The sequence below is a fragment of the Dermacentor variabilis genome, chromosome 1 (genome assembly GCF_050947875.1).
Source record: "Dermacentor variabilis isolate Ectoservices chromosome 1, ASM5094787v1, whole genome shotgun sequence".
NCBI lineage: Eukaryota > Metazoa > Arthropoda > Arachnida > Ixodida > Ixodidae > Dermacentor > Dermacentor variabilis.
Genome location: NC_134568.1, coordinates 204386003 through 204405736, shown reverse-complemented (window position 1 = coordinate 204405736; position 19734 = coordinate 204386003). Strand labels below are relative to the sequence as shown.

General features: G+C 43.7%; 1 protein-coding gene across 1 annotated transcript in view; it reads right to left on the bottom strand.

Annotated features, from left to right (window-relative positions):
* Window positions 1–15337, bottom strand: part of S1P (membrane-bound transcription factor site-1 protease) — a 49809-nt gene extending 34472 nt beyond the window's left edge. The window contains exons 1-9 of the mRNA XM_075703532.1: window positions 15128–15337; window positions 14538–14840; window positions 10627–10778; window positions 10157–10265; window positions 9879–9958; window positions 4609–4726; window positions 3768–3878; window positions 3559–3668; window positions 3103–3219 (exon numbers count right to left, since the gene is read on the bottom strand). Coding sequence (XP_075559647.1) covers window positions 3103–3219; window positions 3559–3668; window positions 3768–3878; window positions 4609–4726; window positions 9879–9958; window positions 10157–10265; window positions 10627–10778; window positions 14538–14730 — 990 coding nt within the window. The 5' untranslated portion in view covers window positions 14731–14840; window positions 15128–15337. The remainder of the gene's footprint in view (window positions 1–3102; window positions 3220–3558; window positions 3669–3767; window positions 3879–4608; window positions 4727–9878; window positions 9959–10156; window positions 10266–10626; window positions 10779–14537; window positions 14841–15127) is intronic.
* Between the last annotated feature and the right edge of the window lie 4397 nt (window positions 15338–19734).

Genomic DNA, 19734 nt, shown 5'->3' with positions numbered 1-19734 from the left:
ATGTGTTTGTCCCCTAGACATGTTGGCATTGCAGAGTGCGGTCGAGTTTGTTTATGCTCTGCCACTGGCTGCCCACATGGTGAGGCAGTGGGCATGGACACCCCATTTGGTGATCGCTATATCTGAAGGGGTAAGGTTGTGACTGTTGTTATATAGGTCGCGGGTCGCTTTTTTTTTTTTGTCGCGACGATAGATTGGATTTTTCACAAAGCACTGCTCCAGGAGGGCACATGTAACTGGCAAACGGAGGCCTCAGGAGAGCACCTGAGGTTATAACAAAGCAGGCAGTGCAAGATCTCCAGGGCACCCAAGGGAGAGCGGAGGGTTCAAGGTTGTGAAGTAGGGTGGCCTGTGGGTTGGGGCCGTGGAGGCCGAAGCGTGCCAGGGGTTGTTTGCATGAAAATTGGCTGTCCGCGGTCGCGGACAGCCGATCTTATACACCTCTGGCACACGCAGGCCTCGGCGAGCCCCCACCCATGTATTATGGCGATGGAAAGAAACGTGAACAACGGAGCACGTGGCCGAAGCATAACTGAAGGTATAGTGCGCGCCATCCAGTCATCACCATTGACAGGCGGACACATCCAGTTTGATCGCGCGGTGCGATGGTGCGCCCCCTGTCCTGCGATATTTTTGCTTGTTCTGCTTCTGTTTTATTTGAAAACGAGGAAAGGTGACGGTAGAGTAATGAGGACCAGCACAAACTGTACTATCGGTAAGAAAAGAAACGCGAACCACGGAAAGCGTGGCTTTTGTCTCAGTCAGCGCTAGTTCGAGGAAACGTGTCCAACTCTCATATGCTTTGGCTGTAGTCGACTATTGGAAGCTCAATCAGGTCACAAAGAAGGACGTTTATCTACTGCCACGTATTGATGATCCCATGGATAGGTTGCGAAATGCGTGCTACTTTTCCTCAATGGACTTGAAAAGCGGTTACTGACAGATCGAAGTGGATGGGAGAGACCATGAGAAAACAGCCTTTGTGACGCATGACGGACTTTATGAATTTCAGGTACTTCCTTTCGGTTTGTGTTCGGCACCAGCAACATTTCAGCGTCTAATGGACAATGTGCTCTCCGGACTCAAATGGCAAACATGCCTGGTGTACTTGGATGACGTAATTGTCTTTTCCGCAACATTCGACGAACACTTACGAAGGCTGAAAACTGTTTTTGAAGCGATACGCTCTGCCGGTCTCACTTTGAAGCCTGAGAAGTGCCATTTTGGTTTTCACGAGCTCCAGTTCCTCGGTCACGTCGTCAGTAGCCAAGGAGTCCGACCTGATCCGGATAAAATTGCCGCCGTCGCTAATTTCCTGATTCCGTCAGACGTTTTCTGGGACTCTGTGCATATTATCGGCGATTTATTGCGAATTTCTCGCGCATCGCATGGCCGTTAACAAAGCTCACCCGAGAAGATATGCCTTTTACTTGGGGCGAAGACCAGCAGCGGGCATTCGACGAGCTCCGGCAATGCATGCAATCGCCTCCCGTATTAGCACACTTCGATGAGGAAGCCCCAACGATATTGCATACAGAAGCTAGTAATGTTGGTCTAGGGGCGGTGCTAGTACAATGGCAGGGCGACAGCGAAAAAGTGACAGCTTACACCAGTAGGACACTATCCCGAGCCGAAGCTAACTACTCCACCACTGAAAAAGAATGCCTCGCAATGGTATGGGCAGTTCTGAAATTTCGTCCGTATTTGTATGGTCGGTCTTTCACCGTCGTTAGCGATCACCATTCCCTCTGCTGGCTCATTAATTTGAAAGATCCTTCCGGCCGGCTCGCACGCTGGAGTCTTCGACTCCAAGAGTTCGACTTTGTTGTTGCATACAAGTCGGGAAAACGGCACGCAGATGCCGATTGCCTTTCTCAGTCTCCTGTTGAGCCAGCACCACAAGACGATGACGACACGGTCTTTCTGGGACTCATGGATACTGCCGATCTCTCACGCCAGCAACGGGATGACACTGAAATGCTGCTGCTTATTGATTACCTTCAAGGACGAACCAACAGCGTGCCGAGGCTCTTTGCAAGAGGGCTAGCATCGTACTGCTTGCGTCGCAACGTCCTCTACAAAAAGAACTTCTCGCCTAGCAGCAGCAACTACTTACTTGTTGTTCCATCATCGCTTCGACGTGAAATCTTACACGCCTGCCACAACGAGTCGACTGCTGGGCACTTGGGCTACACTTGCACATTGGCACGGATTCGGCGGAATTACTACTGGCCGAGGCTTACTGCGGTTGTTAAACATTACGTTCAGACATGTCTGGATTGCCAACGTTGTAAATCGCCATCCGTCAAACCAGCCGGCTTACTGCACCGTGTTGACGTACCAGCCACACCATTTGCACAAGCAGGCATGGACTTTCTGGGCCCCTTCCCAACGCCTACTACTGGTAATAGGTGGATAATCGTCGCCACGGACTACCTCACTAGATATGCCGAGACAAGTGCTCTGCAACGGGCAACAGCAGATGAAGCGGCACGATTTTTTCTGGAATCCATCGTTTTAAGGCATGGCGCTCCCGCAGTAGTCGTCACAGACAGAGGTACTGCGTTCATGGCCCAGTTTTTAGATATCGTTCTACGTCTAAGTGGTACCGCCCACCGGAAGACAACGGCGTATCACCCTCAAACAAACGGACTGACAGAACGACTCAATAGGACACTGGCTGATATGATAAGCATGTACGTAGATGTAGATGTAAGTAGACGACTGATAAAGTACATTTCTTGGCGGTGCTGCTCCGCGTACTCGTCGATCCCACGTCGTTACACTATGCCCTTACCGATGGCCCCGCCTGAAGAACCGGGATGGTGCTTTTTATGCCGGGGGTCGTGTTAAGGTGGGAAAAGAGGACAATGTGGACAACGGCGAAGACAACGAAGTGGTAGCAGCCTCTCGGAATTCTAAGCTGCTGTTTATGTATCTCTTTTAAATACATTGCATAAATAGTTTTATACCCGTGACAATACACTTCTGCGAAAGTTAACACAGCTTGCACATAATCTTACAATAATGTGAGCATGCTAGAATGAATTGAGGTTAATAAACGTAAGGGTCAACAACAGCAACTACAAAAAGAACAATCACCTTGTCCACAAAAGGATGATCCATGAAGTCAGGCCCGCCAATGCTCAGATTAAGCACGTTGATTTTTTTCAGAATGGCATAATTGAATGCATCCAAAAACCAGGATGTGTAGGACAGCTGCAAATTACCAAAGATGGGTAATGCATGAGAAAATGCAAATGAATCGATCAAAATGACACAACAGACCTGCACCAAAACTGTACTCAGTCTGAATACGTATTTTCGCAAACTGACTCAATAGGTGCAATCAGTGGCTTTTCAACAAGCAAGTCAGTTAATGACTTCTCTGTAAAAGTATAAAGTTGCAATTTTCTAGTCACCGACATCAGAAGTCAATGTCGCTGGAATAAAAAAAAAACAGTGCGACAAGCAGACACCTATCATGATAATGAAAAACAATATGATTGACTTTTCAACTTCTACTCTGCAAGCAGCTATACAACAAAGTGCACTGACCTGATCCTTGTTGAAGACACGGTACACATGCAGCTCTGACTCGGGCGCAAAGCCAAGACAGTCACGGCTGCTTGCAATCACACCAGCCACAAAAGTACCATGGCCTAAACCTGCAAGTAAACCAATGAGAAAATTTCTTCCATGCACTTGCACTATAGCCTTGCACAATTACTTGGCAAGCTTTGCGATTGCAACCACTGAAGACATACCATCATCAAGCATCTTTTCATTTGTCCAATTTGTTCGCTCTTTCACTTTTTTAAAATGAGGATGGTTTTTTGGAAGCCCAGTGTCAAACACTGCCACCTTGACCTTGGCACCTTGGCACAAGAAAAGAAAGAGAACAAAAACAAGGAACAGTAAAAATTTATGAGTTACTAAACAGGCAAGCAAGCATGTATACAATGCAAAGAAGCATGGCTTACAGTTATGTTGACATTTCTGAAACAAGGGTGTGCAAACACAGGACATGATCTTATGTTCTCTGCCAACACCAAGAACAGAACATGCTTGCCGTGATCCACATTCACAGCCATAGCATAAAAACTGAAAACAGTAAACTTCAGTATAGTTTAAAGTTAAATAGACAAGCATATGACTTGTATAATTTGTAGAATGCGGCAATATTATGTTCCAGCCATATTTAATAAATTGCCAATGTCTGTGCTAGAAGCAAGCACAGGATGTGGGATTCGATTCAGAAATTACTCATGATTTTTGAAGTTTAAGAGAACATTTTGTATAGCTTTCTTAAATTACATTCTGACCCGCTAATAGTTAACTCCACTAATAACCACGTGCAATTTTCTGTGACCTGACTCTCAGGCAGTGCCAGTCAAGCCCTCTGAGGCTTCAGCAGTACCTGCTCTCTGTATTTTGTTTTCCTTTAAGCCCAATAAAAATTGTATTGTATGGTATTGTATCGTATACAAGCAAGCTGAATGACACCTATCAGAACATTACCAAGCTAAGCAGTGTTGATGAAAACTTCTACACATCCAACACGTAAATTCTGCAAGAATGATCTGCTTTTGTACACAAACTACATACCTCTAATTCCAAGATTCCAGAGTACATCAGCTTGTAGTGCTTTTGTGATTTGCCTAGGAATAACACGCATAAGCTTGCGTTGCGGGCTACGCTCTGGTTCGTGTGCAAAGGCACTGTCCTGCGTATGAAGTAAACAAAAAGTACCAGTGTATATGTCCACATACTTGGAAAATAAGAGAAAGTAAGTGGCAATGATCGCTAACTTTATGACCTCTAGAGCTGCAGCACATATGGCAATAAAAACAATGCCGTGTACTACAGCTGGAATTCATTTAACAACATACCATATATACAGAGTGATCATTTTAAAGTTTTGCGAAATATTTAATAATTGCCTGTTTGAAGGTAACGTAACTCTAGTCTTTGAGCTGGATTATTCAGAGAGGCAGACATTACTTGCATGAGAAATCAAAACACATATTCAACTAAATAAAAACGTTGTTTTTTTAGTTTTTTAGTTTCTAATTGTTTGCAAGGTGTATCCACTTAGAATGAGTTTCCAGAACGACACCAGTTTGGAGATATGTGCCATCAAACGTGCCATAATAATGCACTGTTGTTCTATCTACTTTTTTAACAAAATGCTCATTTATGCACTGAAGCACAAAAGTAACTGGTATGCCCATGTACTTTGTCCCACACTCTGGGAAATATCTCAAAACTGGTGTCATCCTGGAGATTAATTTCAAGTGTACACCTCTTACAATCTTACCGGCTACAATTCATACATTGGAATATGTGCTGTAAAGTAATTAAGTAAGAACATAATTAGTGAATTTTCGTTAATTTGTTGAATATGTTTTTCAATTTCTCGTGCTAGTAATGTCTGCCTCTTTGAATAATCTAGCTCAAGGACAAGAATAATGCTATCTGTCGCAGGCGATCTAAAAAAATTCTGGAATACTTAAAAATGATCACCCCGTATACTTGTCTAAGGGCAACACCCATGTAAGGGCTGCATCCCTTAATTTGGGCCTAAAAACTTCACATGAAAAAATCTTTCAAGAGTTATTGAAGCACTGGTCACGCCACCCTCGATAAGTGTGCTCCTCATCAGCCAAGGACACATGGCTCGAAATCACCATCTTTGCGCAGTATTGGTGCATGCACGAAGGCAAATCATACAGTACATCGAACTCCTCCTCTTTAATGTTCATTGCTTTTACATTTGACATTTAGTTAGCGGGAAGCTGACCGACTTGAAGCACCGGTGTCATCACAAAGTTGATATCCCGGTGCCTCACGACTTATCCTAGCGCGATGCACCTGAGAAGACTTGTGCAGCATGAGAGCCTATAACGTTCTCTGTAGACAGTGCCTGTAGCTACAATATTGCCGTAAGATCCCATAGTGGATGCCATGCACCCAGATATTTCATGCTTCCTGCATACATTTGTGCAGTAAGCTTTCATCACTCCTACGCCACCTGAAGTATTCCATTCACTTTTGATGTGAGAACATCAGTAGATTTTTTTATCACACAATTTTACGCATGGCACAACGTCTAAGCCCATAACCAAAAACAGCTTCACCTTTGAACAGTGCCCTATCACAATAAACTAAACTACAGCTGCTGTCGTGCCCCCCTTATGTGCCAGCAATGTCGAATAAGACAGTAATTGAAGCTAACAGAAGGGCTCCTCATGGTCACTGCATACACCAGCATGCATAACTCTTTTCAAAGCCGATGCACATTTACTTAGAGGCCACAGCCTAAATATCCACTTAAAATTTTAAGAAACTACGTGTGACCCCTGCAGAAAAATGTGTGGCAGCAACAGCTCAATCTCAAAGCAGTACTGACTCGATACTTTTGTCTTCATTTTTTTCTTCAGAGGGTAGCTGCCAACCAATTATTCGAAATATGAAGCCTTGATTCCTAGAGAGCACAACAAATAATTATATCATTTTTTTTTTTTAAGTGACCACCATTCCCATACACAAACCAAGTGGAGCGTGGCCTAGGCTTGAAGAGCACTATGAAGGAGAGCGACACACTCAGGCTAGTCAGGAGCCTCGTGGTTAGCAGAGTGGTGTATAGCCTTCCCTACCACAAATGCATCGAACAAGAAGAACAAGCGGACGCCATACTGCGAAAGGCGTACAAAACTGCGCTTCACCTGGCAGTGCACATCGACCGAGAAACTGCTGGCCCTGGGACTGCACAATACCGTCAGTGAACTAAGAGAAGCACTACTATGCTCTCAGGCATGTAGGTTGATGCAGACCCCCACGGGAAGGGCGCTCCTGCAAAGATACAGCGGCGGCAACATGATCCAAGAGATCGAACGTACCGAGGCCATTCCGGACAAGTATCGCACTACACTGCGAGTCGCACCGATACCCAAGAATATGGACCGGAACCTGCACAAGGCGCGTAGAGAAGCAAGAGCGGAGTACGTGCAGAGAACCTTGGTGAACAAGGACAACACAAGGTATACGGACGCGGCAACGTTCGTCAAAGACGGAAGACAAAACAGCAGAGCAGTGGCGTCGGTGGTTAATTCGGACCTCAAGGAGATCACCAGCGCATCACTACAGGACTGCACGGTAGTCGAGGCCGAAGAGGCAGCTGTGGCTCTGGCAGCACTGGAGGGCTATCAATCTGGCAGGTCCCTAACAATAATAACAGACTCTCAAGCAGCATGCCGTAATTATACAAACGGCAGAATTGGGCGCAGAGCACACCACATACTCTGCTCATGCAACCTGGGAAACAAAGTTCAGCATACCATAATCTGGGTACCAGGGCACACTGGCATAACAGGGAACCAAGAGGCGGATAGGATAGCTCGAGGGCATACCAACCGGGCGTCCGACACATCCAGCCTTGAGGAACCCGAGTCAGTACCCATGGGCTACTCAGATATACTAAATTATTATAAAGGGGTCAGACTGAAGTACCCACCCCCAGATAAGGATCTAAGCAGAGAGGATGCTGTTGCATGGCGCCAACTGCAGACGGGTACTTTCCCGAATCTAAACCTTCTCAATAAAATTTTCCCTGCACAGTATGAGGCTAAGTGCCCATGGTGCGGAGAGAAACCAGATCTATACCACATATCATGGGCCTGTCAAAATATTGAGTCCCCAACTATCTATAAAATTAAAAACCCGAGTGCGGAACAGTGGGAGAGTATGCTTTCCAGCGTAAGCTTGAACGGCCAAAAGCGCCTAGCAGAGAGAGCTCGCGGGTTGGCCATACTCAGTGGAGCCTTGGACTAGGGCACCAACCCTGTGATTGCAGACAGAAGAATCCATCAGAAGATGGAAGAGGCCGTCTGAAGCCGTGAAGATCTCTTTTCTAGAGCCCAATAAATGTTTTCCTATCCGATCTGATCCGACAGCCGTGATCGTGGCATGATGAATTATAGGCGAACGTGACATAAGGCAGCACCACATCCCAGTCCTTATGGTCTGGTGAAACATATTTCGATAGCATGTCACTAATGGGCCAATTAAGTCGCTCAGTAAGGCCATTGGTTTGGGAATGATAGGAGGTAGCCAGTTTGTGATTGGTAGAACATGAGTGTAGGATATCAGCGATGACTTGGGAGAGGAAAGTGCGACCACGGTCGTTAAGCTGCTGTCACGGGGCGCCATGTACTAAAATGACATCCTGGAGTAGGAAATCTGCGACATCAGTTGCGTAGCTAGTGGGAGGTGCCCGAGTGATGGCCTAGCGTGTTGTGTAATCAGTAGTGACAGCGATCCACCTGTTGCTGGAGCTGGACTCGGGGGAAAGGGCCAAGGAGATCCAAACTCACACGAAAGACTGGCTCAGGTGGAATGTCGATTGGCTGTAAGTACCCGGCAGTATTCTCTGTGACTTCACAAAAATCAGAGGTGGTAATCACGTGGTATTGCTAACTGCAGACGCTCACCTCAGTCAGCCTCGTGCAGTAATTGCAGGCTACACCATGGCTGTGTCGAAAGCTGAACACTTGATGAAATAACAGGGGCGAGAAAGAGAGTGGGTCGCTTCGTGCTTCCAGAAAATAAGGTATCTTCATAGTGAAGTGACACAAGAGGATCAGGCTTATCCCATGTCAAATGCAAAGAAGCTCAGAGTGAAGGAGGAGAGTGGGGCCGACATGGCAGCAGGTGCCTAGCTTCCGGTCATGTTGCCCCAGGCTGAATGATGCACATGTGAGCAGGGTGGCTGATTGGGCAAGTTGATGATCCATTATCGTGAGTGTACAGCCTGACAGTTAAATGTGGACAAGTGACAAAGACAGCACTTGTCCATGTAACTTGTCTCGTCCATGTTTAACCTTCACACTATACATTCACATGTAGGCCGTTTGCGATACCATGTGACTTTAACCTCTAATTTCTGAAATGTCACAAACAGCAAATAAAGCCATTTGTGTCCACTCAACTCTTCAGTGATTTGTATAGTTTCTGCACCTAATTTGTAGGAGTGCTCATGAAAAAGTTTCTTTTTGGCATGCGAGGCAAGACACTAAACAGACTGACTATGAAAAAGTAGTAGTGCCAAATATTAAGTGCCAATAGAACGTGCAATTCAAATTACATTTAAATTCCAGGGACCAAAACTATGACATAAAAGCTTAAATGTTCTTTTTTTCCTTACTAAAACAATATTGAGTAACATCTAAAATCCATTAATGGAGAGAACACTGGCATTAAGCTGCATTTTTATTTTTCAAGGAGATGTTGCAAAAAAATGGCAGCAAGCACTGCATTTCCTTTTGATTTCCTAGTTCTAGTAGGCCTATAGTCCAAGACAACTCAGTGCTCAACCACATTTCTGTTGAATTGCAATTACTATCCATCACATTCACTTCAAGCTTAGAAGGCTCGTTAAAGCAGACAGCAGAAACATTCACTACTGAAAGCACAGATAAGTGTGTATCAGAGTACAATGAGTATGTGAAGGCTATCAAACTTGGCTTTAATACTACATTTATGAAAAAAAAAACACGCACACAATCTGAGACACACATCTACATGGACCAGGGTACTACAAGTACTTAACACTAGTGAATTTGACAACTGCACCTTTTTGTTCCAATTTATTCAAGTCACATAAAAACCGAAAATGTTTTTTATCTCAATTTTTGTTTACTCAGTGGTATACTATGTAGTAACAGCTACACTCTCAAATGGTACACTGTTCACCTGAAAACAGAATACTTGACACGCACAGGTTTTAGAAGCAATCACAACTGCACCACTGTAATCCCTGCTTTTGTAACTTTCTATTCATGCAAGTCTTCTAAAATTAAGGAGCACTCGAGACATACCCATGCAAGGCTGTTTCGTCTTGAGAATGAACGTGACGAGTGCCAACAAGAAACGTCCCTGCATCGTGCTTCATCAGAGGCTATAGAGTAAAAAGCAGCATGTCAGAGCATAGGAATATTTGCCTATGACTGGGCAGTCAATTACATCATAATTAAAGCTCCACAAGAAAGTCCAGGAAGTTCAAGAATAGGGAAAGAGTCGCACAGCAGCTGAAACTTGACAACACGCTGCTAATTTTCATCGCAGCTTCTAGAGACAGGGCAAAAGAGTTACTTACCATTTAGAAACTTTAGCGTACGAGTCACACTTCTTTGTGGAGTAACATATTTGACCAGCGGGTGATCCTGAAGAGCTGTCAGTCCCTCTTCCACAGTTCCTTCAAGTAGCTAAGGGCAGGTCAAAACAGCAGAGTTGTTACTCCAGAATACCCAAACTGTGGTGCCACAATGACAGTAAGGATAAAATTACTGGAATAGCACCAAAACTAATACCAATAAGAATTAGCCAAATGTACTGGGAGTTTAGTAGTTACAATGGCTTTGCAACCTTTCGACATAAGGAACTGCTCAGGGATGGGACGAACAATGCACTTTTCCATCAGCATGTAAAAGTAGTTTTGCATTAACAGTGTGAAGGAAGTGCCTCATTTATAGTTAGTTCACAACACATTTCACAAGGCGTAAAAAAAGGATTAAAAAAAAAAAAAAGATGCATCCATCTTTTTTTTTTTTTTTTTCTCTCACATACCCTTATAAGTTCGAAGTCACTGGGATAGTCAGTGGCTGCATTTTGGCGGGGCAACCGCTCCCAGTTATGGATTCCCGAGCCTCTGAGGGCTGCTTTGATGAATTTGTCTCGTGCATTTGTCCGGTAATAGTGCTTGAATGTGATTATATACTCTGTAATAAAAGGCCTGATATAGAAAAAATGATACAGACTATGCACAGCTATACTAGAGAGCCTAATAAAGAAACCTATTGCTGCACTGAGATCACTGCAAATGAATCCATTGTTCCTCCAATACAATGCAAACATATATGAAAGAGGCCCATATTACCCTTAAGAAACTTTATATCACTGGCTAACACTTCTAAGGTTAGACCTAGTACACATGCACAAAGACCCGACCCGAGCAAGTGGATGGGAGAGAAGCAGTCGCTGTAGCTCAAATGGTAGAGTATCGTATGTGTAATGCGGAATATGTGGATTTGGCGGCAAGATGTTTTTGTCCACTTTCATTTCCCTTTACCTCATTGTTTCTACACAACAATTAAAACCACAGGTTACTTCTCTTATGCTTTATTTGGCTTCACTGTCTGTTGGCTTCATGTGGTTGTGTATAATAAAAATTGAGCCCCTCAGTTAACCTTCTATCTCATCAAAATATTTAAACATCTTATCTTTATCCAAATAATTTAAGCATGTTGATGTTTGGCACGTTACCCAATATGCCGTTAATTACTTTAGCACTAAAACTGACACTCTCCTTAGTTTGCTTTTTTTTCCCACATAAACACTTAAAAGGACTGTCTACCATTTTTCAAGGACCTCCCATATTATAGTGTAGTAGACAGCAAACCATTTGAAGTGTCTAGACATGCAGTCGTTCTTTTTTTTTTTTTTGAAAAGCAAGTCAAAACTTCTAAAATAGACTTTTTGGATCTGCATAGTCTTTTGTTAGAACTGTGACAATGACAATGTCATGCGAGTAAATGTGAGAAACTGGAAGCGCATAGGGTCTTGCAGGAACGATTACTTTGGGTTAAACACAGAAATTATGACACAAATAGCCATCCTCAGTACATAATCAATTGAATGCCTTTTTTTCCTTCTTAGTCACCTAAAACCTCACATGTTTCCTGCAGGCACAGTCTGTGTAGCCTGTGTCCTTCTGTTGGTGCTCTGCTGAAATCCAAGTCTTTTGTGCGATATTCTAGCAGGAATGTTGTGGTACGGAATGTCTACACTTGCGTTGTGATGATGTCAGCACAGCTTAAAAGCGCAACGCATTTTTGACATCCTGAATATGATGGGTGATTTTTGCCCCCATCCCACAATGCAACTCGCACTGATGGTGGTCCCCATACCAAAACGGCACACTTAAGGACCCACTGATGCAAGACTCCATTTGTCTGCAAAAAGGCAGCACCCCTTTTAAGCACATACTAACAGGAAATAAAGAAATTACTCTATGATGCCAGCAAAATATAGGAGGAACACATAAAATAAAATTTTAAGCAATACGTCAATCTTATAGCTTGCATGACGGTAAACAGTTTGGTTTATACTGTTTCACCGTTGAACGATGCCTCATGTAATTTTTGTTCCATTTTGAGAGCCAAATTAAATATATAATTCCTTGTTTATAAAACAAAAGCATTCTCGTTTCTTTCAATGTGAAACACAATATTCTTATTTCTACCACAATCTGAAGATATCTTCTGACTGGTAGACAGGCCCATTAAGAAATAAAATTGCTTTTTTGAGATGACCAATAAATATTTTCAAATCAACATTGCCAATCAACACATCATTAAAGAGACTGACAAGTGACCAGAGTGTGTTGCGAGAAGTTGATGGAAATGAAATGGCTATGATAGTGACAAAATCGAGCACGCTGTTTGTGATTTAAGTAGCAATTACAACTTTAAATTGGCAAACAATGTCTCAAAAACCAATAAGAGGTGCAAACTGTCGGTGAAGCCTTGGTACTTTGTATGTAGCATATGACATTGCTTATGCAAGTCGGCTGTTATTAAGTACCACACACTTATTTCTTAAAATTGTAGTTTGTATATTATCTGGTTTCTGCACTTTATTCTATGCATATTACGAACTACATAAAGTCCACACTAACAAATGGCACTCACGCCTCTCAATGCATAGCGGTGCACATAATTGCTGTTGATCACGCATGAAATTCTGTGCCTACATGTGAGCTAAAATCCTTTGTTCCAGCTCGGTCAGGTTTTCGAGAGATGACATGCGTGCCTCAGAAATCAAAAGTGCACGCGTGGCTATGGCAACATACTGCAACTAGGTATCACATGTAAAAGCGTCGTTTCGTTTCAGAAAACTTGGCTTGGCTAAAAAACAACCTTGACTTGTTATTGACCAAAGCTGTTAAATATTAAATTAAAATTAAATTCTGGAGTTTTACATGCCAAAAACATGATCTGATTATGAGGCACGCCGTAGTGTTGGACTTCGGAAATTTAGACCACCTGAGGTTCTTTCATGTGCACCTAAATCTAAGTAAACGGGTGTTTTTGCATTTCGCCCCCATCAAAATGAAGCCGCCATGGCTGGGATTTGATCCCGCGACCTCATACTTAGCACCCAACACCATAGCCACTAGACAGAAGCTGTTGAACAGGAAATCAGGACAGGACAGGAAGTCAAGAAAGCAAGTAGCTATTATTGTAAAAGTAATTTAACACATAGATGTAATTTAACACATTGGAAAATATGAATTGCAGGAGTATCGGCTTGATAAACAACATAATACTTTTTTATAGCTACGACTGCACTTGTTGTCTGTTTCCCAAGAATGCTGGTGCATAATCGCTATCGCGCTCATCTATCACTGTTTCCAGCATGCTTTTAGTGAACAACATCCTTACTGCAGATAGAAAATTTCTCATAAAAAATGTTCCACGGCATTTTCTGGATTACCACTGCATGATTCGACACTGACTTGTAAGCATTCCATTGCACTAAAAAAGATGGGTACCATAAAAATTGGTGGTCAGTCCCTTTAACTAATTTTAACATTGTAGTTTTTATTTCCTGCAACACTATCACAACATAAGTGTACTGAAGACTACCTTTTCTACTGTGCTGTATGGAAGATTTTCACTAATGAATCAGAATTGGACGTGCTTTCCTCAACACAACTAGAATGAAAATATTGCTGGTACAGAGCCTCTTGAATATGATAAAAGTAACTAAGAGACATTTAAGAACATCAGAACTACTACATGACCTATTTTAGTAACTGTGCATGAATTCGCAACATACATGGCACAATATTTTTCACCGAGACTAGACTTGAAGAGCCCAAAGGCAGAGTAACTATAAGATGTACAAAACAACCCGCATCCAAATTCGTGATCTTTTTGTGTGTGTTTCTTCACATAGGAAAAAAGAAAAACTATACAACATGCTATATGTAGTAGAGTTTAACATAGCTGAAAACTAAACATATTAATACATAGAACCATTCACACTCTTTATAGTTCTACATGCATGAACCCATGTCAAAATTTGAAGAATTCGATTAACTTTTCTCACTGTGGCACCAAACAGTTTTCAAGGTCGCTGCACTTTGTAAACTGTTTGGAAACAACAAAAGCTATTTCAAACCAATACACATTCATCGACATTTTATAACATTCTACAACTAGCAGAAAAGCTTGATATTTTGATTTTCAAAAGGAAAACGCAATAAAGGTGACGGTAGATTATCAAATCACACATGATGTTGCAGTTGAAAAACACTCCAGTCTATTAACGATAAAAAAAAATATCCACGTTACGATATTTTCTCTTCTAGTTTCCTCTGCCACATGTAGCTTGTTCCCTCGATTGGTGTTTGACAATCTGCACGACTTAACAGACAATCGTTTTAAGGAGGCGGGGAACGAACAAATGCGTACCGTTTCGCACAACTGAAGTGGAGTATTGCAGCAAAACCCTTTGCTCAGGATGGCTAGTATTGCACACAGACTCCGTCAGCTGAGCTTTCAAACCGCTCCTGGCTCCGGTAGGAGCGCATAATAACCAGAGGACGGGCAACCAGCAGAGAAAAAGAGGTCTTCTCCTGCGCTTCCAGCGCGCCCTTAGTTTCATGGTGACGCAGCGATGAACGCAAACGGCGTTTTTTGCAAGTGCTCAATTCAATGGCAACACGCATATTCAGTTACCGCAATACCGCCATCCAGGCACGTGCACTGTGAGAACTGAAAATGAACAAAAAGAAAATGTGAACGCATGGACTTTAATACAATTATGTAAACACGACTGGTACTAACCAGCAGAACGACAGAACACACTTCTTCCACACTGAAATTAAGCCGTATATTAGGTCACTAAGATTTAACCGATGTGTTTGCAGTCTAGAATCTTTCTGGATGCTTCCTACAAGTTGGTACAATGCAAGTAACAATTGTACTGTGTTAGTACTACATACAGCCTAAGAAACAGCACCGAATACAGCAAGTCAGTAGTGTGGTAGAGACCAAAGTACCTGATCCATGTTTGGTGATCCGCTGCTGATCACCTGTGAAGTAAAATAAAAAGTTTCCACCATCTCTTGCAGACCTCTGGCGTTATGTCATGCATTGCGGGACCAGAAATCACATCGCTCGTGTGCTCCTACAGCTACTCTAATTGGAGGACTTCGCACAGCCGTACGCACGGTACGTAGCGCAACGAAGCGGCCATTTTTAAAGATGACTCTTGCTTGCCCATAGTTGCCAAAAGGTATCCGTGAAATCAGGGGCGGCGCCAGGATTTTTTGACAGTGGGGGGGCACCCACAACAAGTGAGTTCCTTCGGGGGGCAGGGAACTTACGCGTTGTGTTTTGACTATGTTTAACTGGGCTGAAGGCCTTCTAAACACATCACTGTGAATAGTCGCAGGAAGATATCAATTAAAATTTAGCATATTTACACAGCAGGGCTTCTGCTGCAAATGAAAATTTATATTATACATAGTACAGCTCATACATAAAAAACAGTATTAAATAAATAAAAAAGACAAGGACCCAGCAACAAGAAAATAACATCAGTTAAGTAGATCAAAATATAATTTCAAAAGAGTAATTTCACAACAGGAGAGAGAACTAACACCACAAGCAATTAATGCGCATATCAATTCAGACTTTGGTAATGATGCGCTACATTACAAATAAATAAATAAATAAATAAAAGAGTAATAAAAGAGTAAACACACTTGGCGCCGGCTGGTGATTCTAATTAACGTTGGAAATGGGGGAAAAATAACAAAAACAAATAGAAGAGAGGACAAAACTGCAAAAATAGAGCACGCAATAGGCATGCACCCCCCTCCCCCCCCCCCCCCCCCCCCCCACTGGCCCCTTGCACCCGATTCCCTGCACGGCAGTGAATCGCAAAATGTCTGCCACTCTTGCTACATATATATAGAGACGATTTTCCTGCAGACATTGTTTGGGTTATCATCGGCCTTATTGAGATTAGAAGAACTGGTGAAGCTTATACAATGCTGAATAACGGACATGTCCTCTGCTATACAGGTCTCCTAGATAAGAAGCAATACGGGGTAGGATTCCTAATCCATAAGGACATAACGGGCAACATTGACGAATTCTACAGCATTAATGAGAGGGTAGCTGTAGTCGTACTCAAGCTTAATAAGAGGTATAAATTAAAGGTAGTACAAGCCTACGCTCCAACATCCAGTCACGATGATGAAGAAGTAGATCAGCTTTATGAAGATGTTGAATTAGCGATGAGAAAAGTGCAAACTCAGTATACTATAGTAATGGGCGACTTCAACGTAAAAGTGGGGAAAAAGCAGGCTGGGGAACAAGCAATTGGCAACTACGGCGTCGAGGGCCTTGCAAGACATAAAACGAGGAAGAGCGGCAGGAGAAGATGGAACAACGGTCGATTTTATCAACGATGGAGGAGACATAATGCTTGGAAAACTGGCGGCTCTTTAGACGAAGTGTCTATCAACTGCAAGGGTCCCAGAAAGCTGGAAGAATGCAAACATTATACTAATCCACAAAAAGGGAGACGTTAAAGAATTGAAAAATTATAGGCCCATTAGCTTACTCCCAGTATTATATAAAATATTTACCAAAATAATCTCCAACAGAATAAGGGCAACACTGGACTTTAGTCAACCAAGGGAACAGGCTGGCTTCAGGAAGGGATACTCTACAATGGATCCCATCCATGTCATTAATCAGGTTATCGAGAAATCCGCAGCGTATGATAAGCCTCTTTATATGGCTTTCATAGATTACGAAAAGGCATTCGATTCAGTAGATATACCAACAGTCATAGCGGCATTACGTAATCAAGGAGGACAGAACGCTTACGTAAATACATTGGAAAATATCTACGGAGGTTCTACAGCTACCTTAATAGATCTACACAAGAAAAGCAGGAAGATACCTATAAAGGAAGGGGTCAGACAGGGATACACAATTTCTCCAATGCTATTCACTGCGTGCTTGGAAGAAGTATTCACGCTATTAAACTGGGAAGGCTTAGGAGTAAAGATCGACGGCAAATATCTCAGCAACCTTCGGTTTGCCGATGATATTGTTCTATTCAGCAACAATGCAGACGAGTTACAACAAATGATTGAGGACCTTAACAGAGAGAGTGTAAGAGTTGGTTTGGAAGATTAATATGCAGAAGACAAAGATAATGATGAATAGCCGGGCAAAGGAACAAGAGTTTAGGATCGCCAGTCAGCCTCTAGAGTCTGTGAAGGAGTATGTTTACCTAGGTCAATTAATCACAGGGAACCGCGATCATGAGAAGGAAACTCAGAAGAATAAAAAAGGGTTGGATCGCATACGGTAGACATTATCAGCTCCTGACTCGAAGCTTACCATTATTATTGAAAAGGAAGGTGTACAATCAATGCATTTTACCAGTGCTGACATATGGGGCAGAGACTTGGAGACTGACAAAGAAGCTTGAGAACAAATTAGGGACTGCGCAAAGAGCGATGGAACGAAGATTGCTAGGCATAACATTAAGAGACATAAAGAGAGCGGTTTGGATCAGAGCAAACGGGTATAGACGATATTCTAATTGACATCAAGAGAAAAAAATGGAGCTGGACAGGTCATGTAAGGCGCAGGTTAGATAACCGTTGGACCATTAGGGTTACAGAATGGGTACCAAGAGAATGGAAACGCAATCGAGGACGACAGAAGACTAGGTGGAACGGTGAAATGAGGAAGTTCGCGGGCGCTAGTTGGAATCGGTTGGCACAGGAAAGGGGTAATTGGAGATCGCAGGGAGAGGCCTACGTCCTGCAGTGGACATAAAACAGGCCGCTGATGATGATGATGATGATGATGACTCCTGCACTTCCCTGCCGTACGCGTCGCTGAGGTGTGTTAATTGCACTTGGCTTGCTCTCTCCTCCCGACTTCATCTGCGTGTAGGAAATCCACGATGTCTGGCAAGACTTATGCGCGAGTGAGCTTTCGTGCTTTATGAAAGCAGCACCTTCTTCCAGGGCTTTTTTCCAGCTACTGCATCCACCGTTGAAAAATGCAGATTTCTCATTGGTACCAGTAGAAAAAATTCTGAAGGGTAACAGAAAGCCGCGTCAGCCTGCGCGCTGTACTCCAACCAAGGAAATAGGCGGTACCTGCAGTCCGAGTGGAAGCTTCTGCTCAGTTTGCCGTACTTCTTAGATGGAAATGGGGAAAATATTGGCTGTGTGGGTGACTATGTCTTAAATTTCGAAATGTCCAACGGGCCTGCACGGTCGACATCCACATCCGAGGCGGAAAATTCGGTCGCAGAATCAGGTTCATCCCTTGCTCCACACTATGCGGAAAGCTCAATGCACTCACTGTCCATCTGCACCGACAAGGACGGCCAAGCGTCGTCAGAAGTGATGCTGTACACAGTCCCTTCAAGCGGAATCAAAACGGAACGCTGAGCAGGATTTTCTTGTTCATGGAGTGTTTCCGAATCTCCCATTGTTGAAGCAGAAAGCTCGGTGGGGACGCATTGTTGCTTGGACCGCTTGCTTGCAGTCGAAAGAAAGTCGGCAATAGACCTTTTCTGCGACATCCTGAGGCAACCCAAAGGTCCTGTGGCGTCGACAACACGTTTCAGACTCTTTCGGCGGCGAGACGGGCTGGTGTTCCCTCCCGCGACACGAGCACTGCTTGTGAGTCAACAAACGAACTGGCTCAGGTGCCACCGTGAACTAGAAGGGGTCAGTGCAATGAGCGGAACGGCTGCGCCGCATCGCGAATGGTGCGCCCAGGGGCGATCGTAGCTGCGGCGCTGTCGTCGCTCGCTACTGAAGCTCCTGTTACGTACGTCTCAATATGGCGAAGAGCATTTCTTAGACGTTTACCAGAGGCAACCCACCCCATTCATCATCCGCCTATCCAGAAGTCAACGCAGCTTTGACGCCGACCGTTGACGGCGGGTCAAGAAAAGACCGTCTACCTGAAAATGGCAAGCTGAACTAATGTATGAAAGGGGCCCAAGTCGACGGCTACCGAAAAACAGCGCCGACCTTGGATTCCCATGTTGCTATAGGGTCACATATTTCATACCATCGGAGGCGGAGTTCGGCGGAACGGTGTGAAATCCTAAGTGGGGTATTGCGAATGATTCTATGTTTGTGATTGGCCGCTATACAGTCATCAGATTCCCTAGTCTAGTCACCTAAGGAAGACAAGGGGATAAAAAGCGGAGTCCTTTCGTTCAGAGAGGCTGATGTGTCCTGATGTGAATTCAGACTTTAATACGCTCCTACATGGAGTGAGCTTCCGTACCTGGAGCCAGCGTACATAATGTAAGTAAACCCTTTTAAAGCGAAGCTTTCTTTGCCTCTTCCTTCTACTTTCCCACTGCTGCCGCCGCTGCTGCTGCTACTACTACTACTTTCTGGCACACCGTGTTGGGGGGTGGTTCAGAGCGTGTGTATACATGACAGGAGCGCGGTAGAGAAAGGTGACGCGAGAAACTCACTTGGACATTCGCACCACGTCGAATGTGCAGCCTCTGGAGCTCCCTGGGCGTCGCCACATTAGCCTCTTGAGGAGAATCACGGTCACTGACCAAGTCTGATGAAATATTTGACGTTTCGGACCC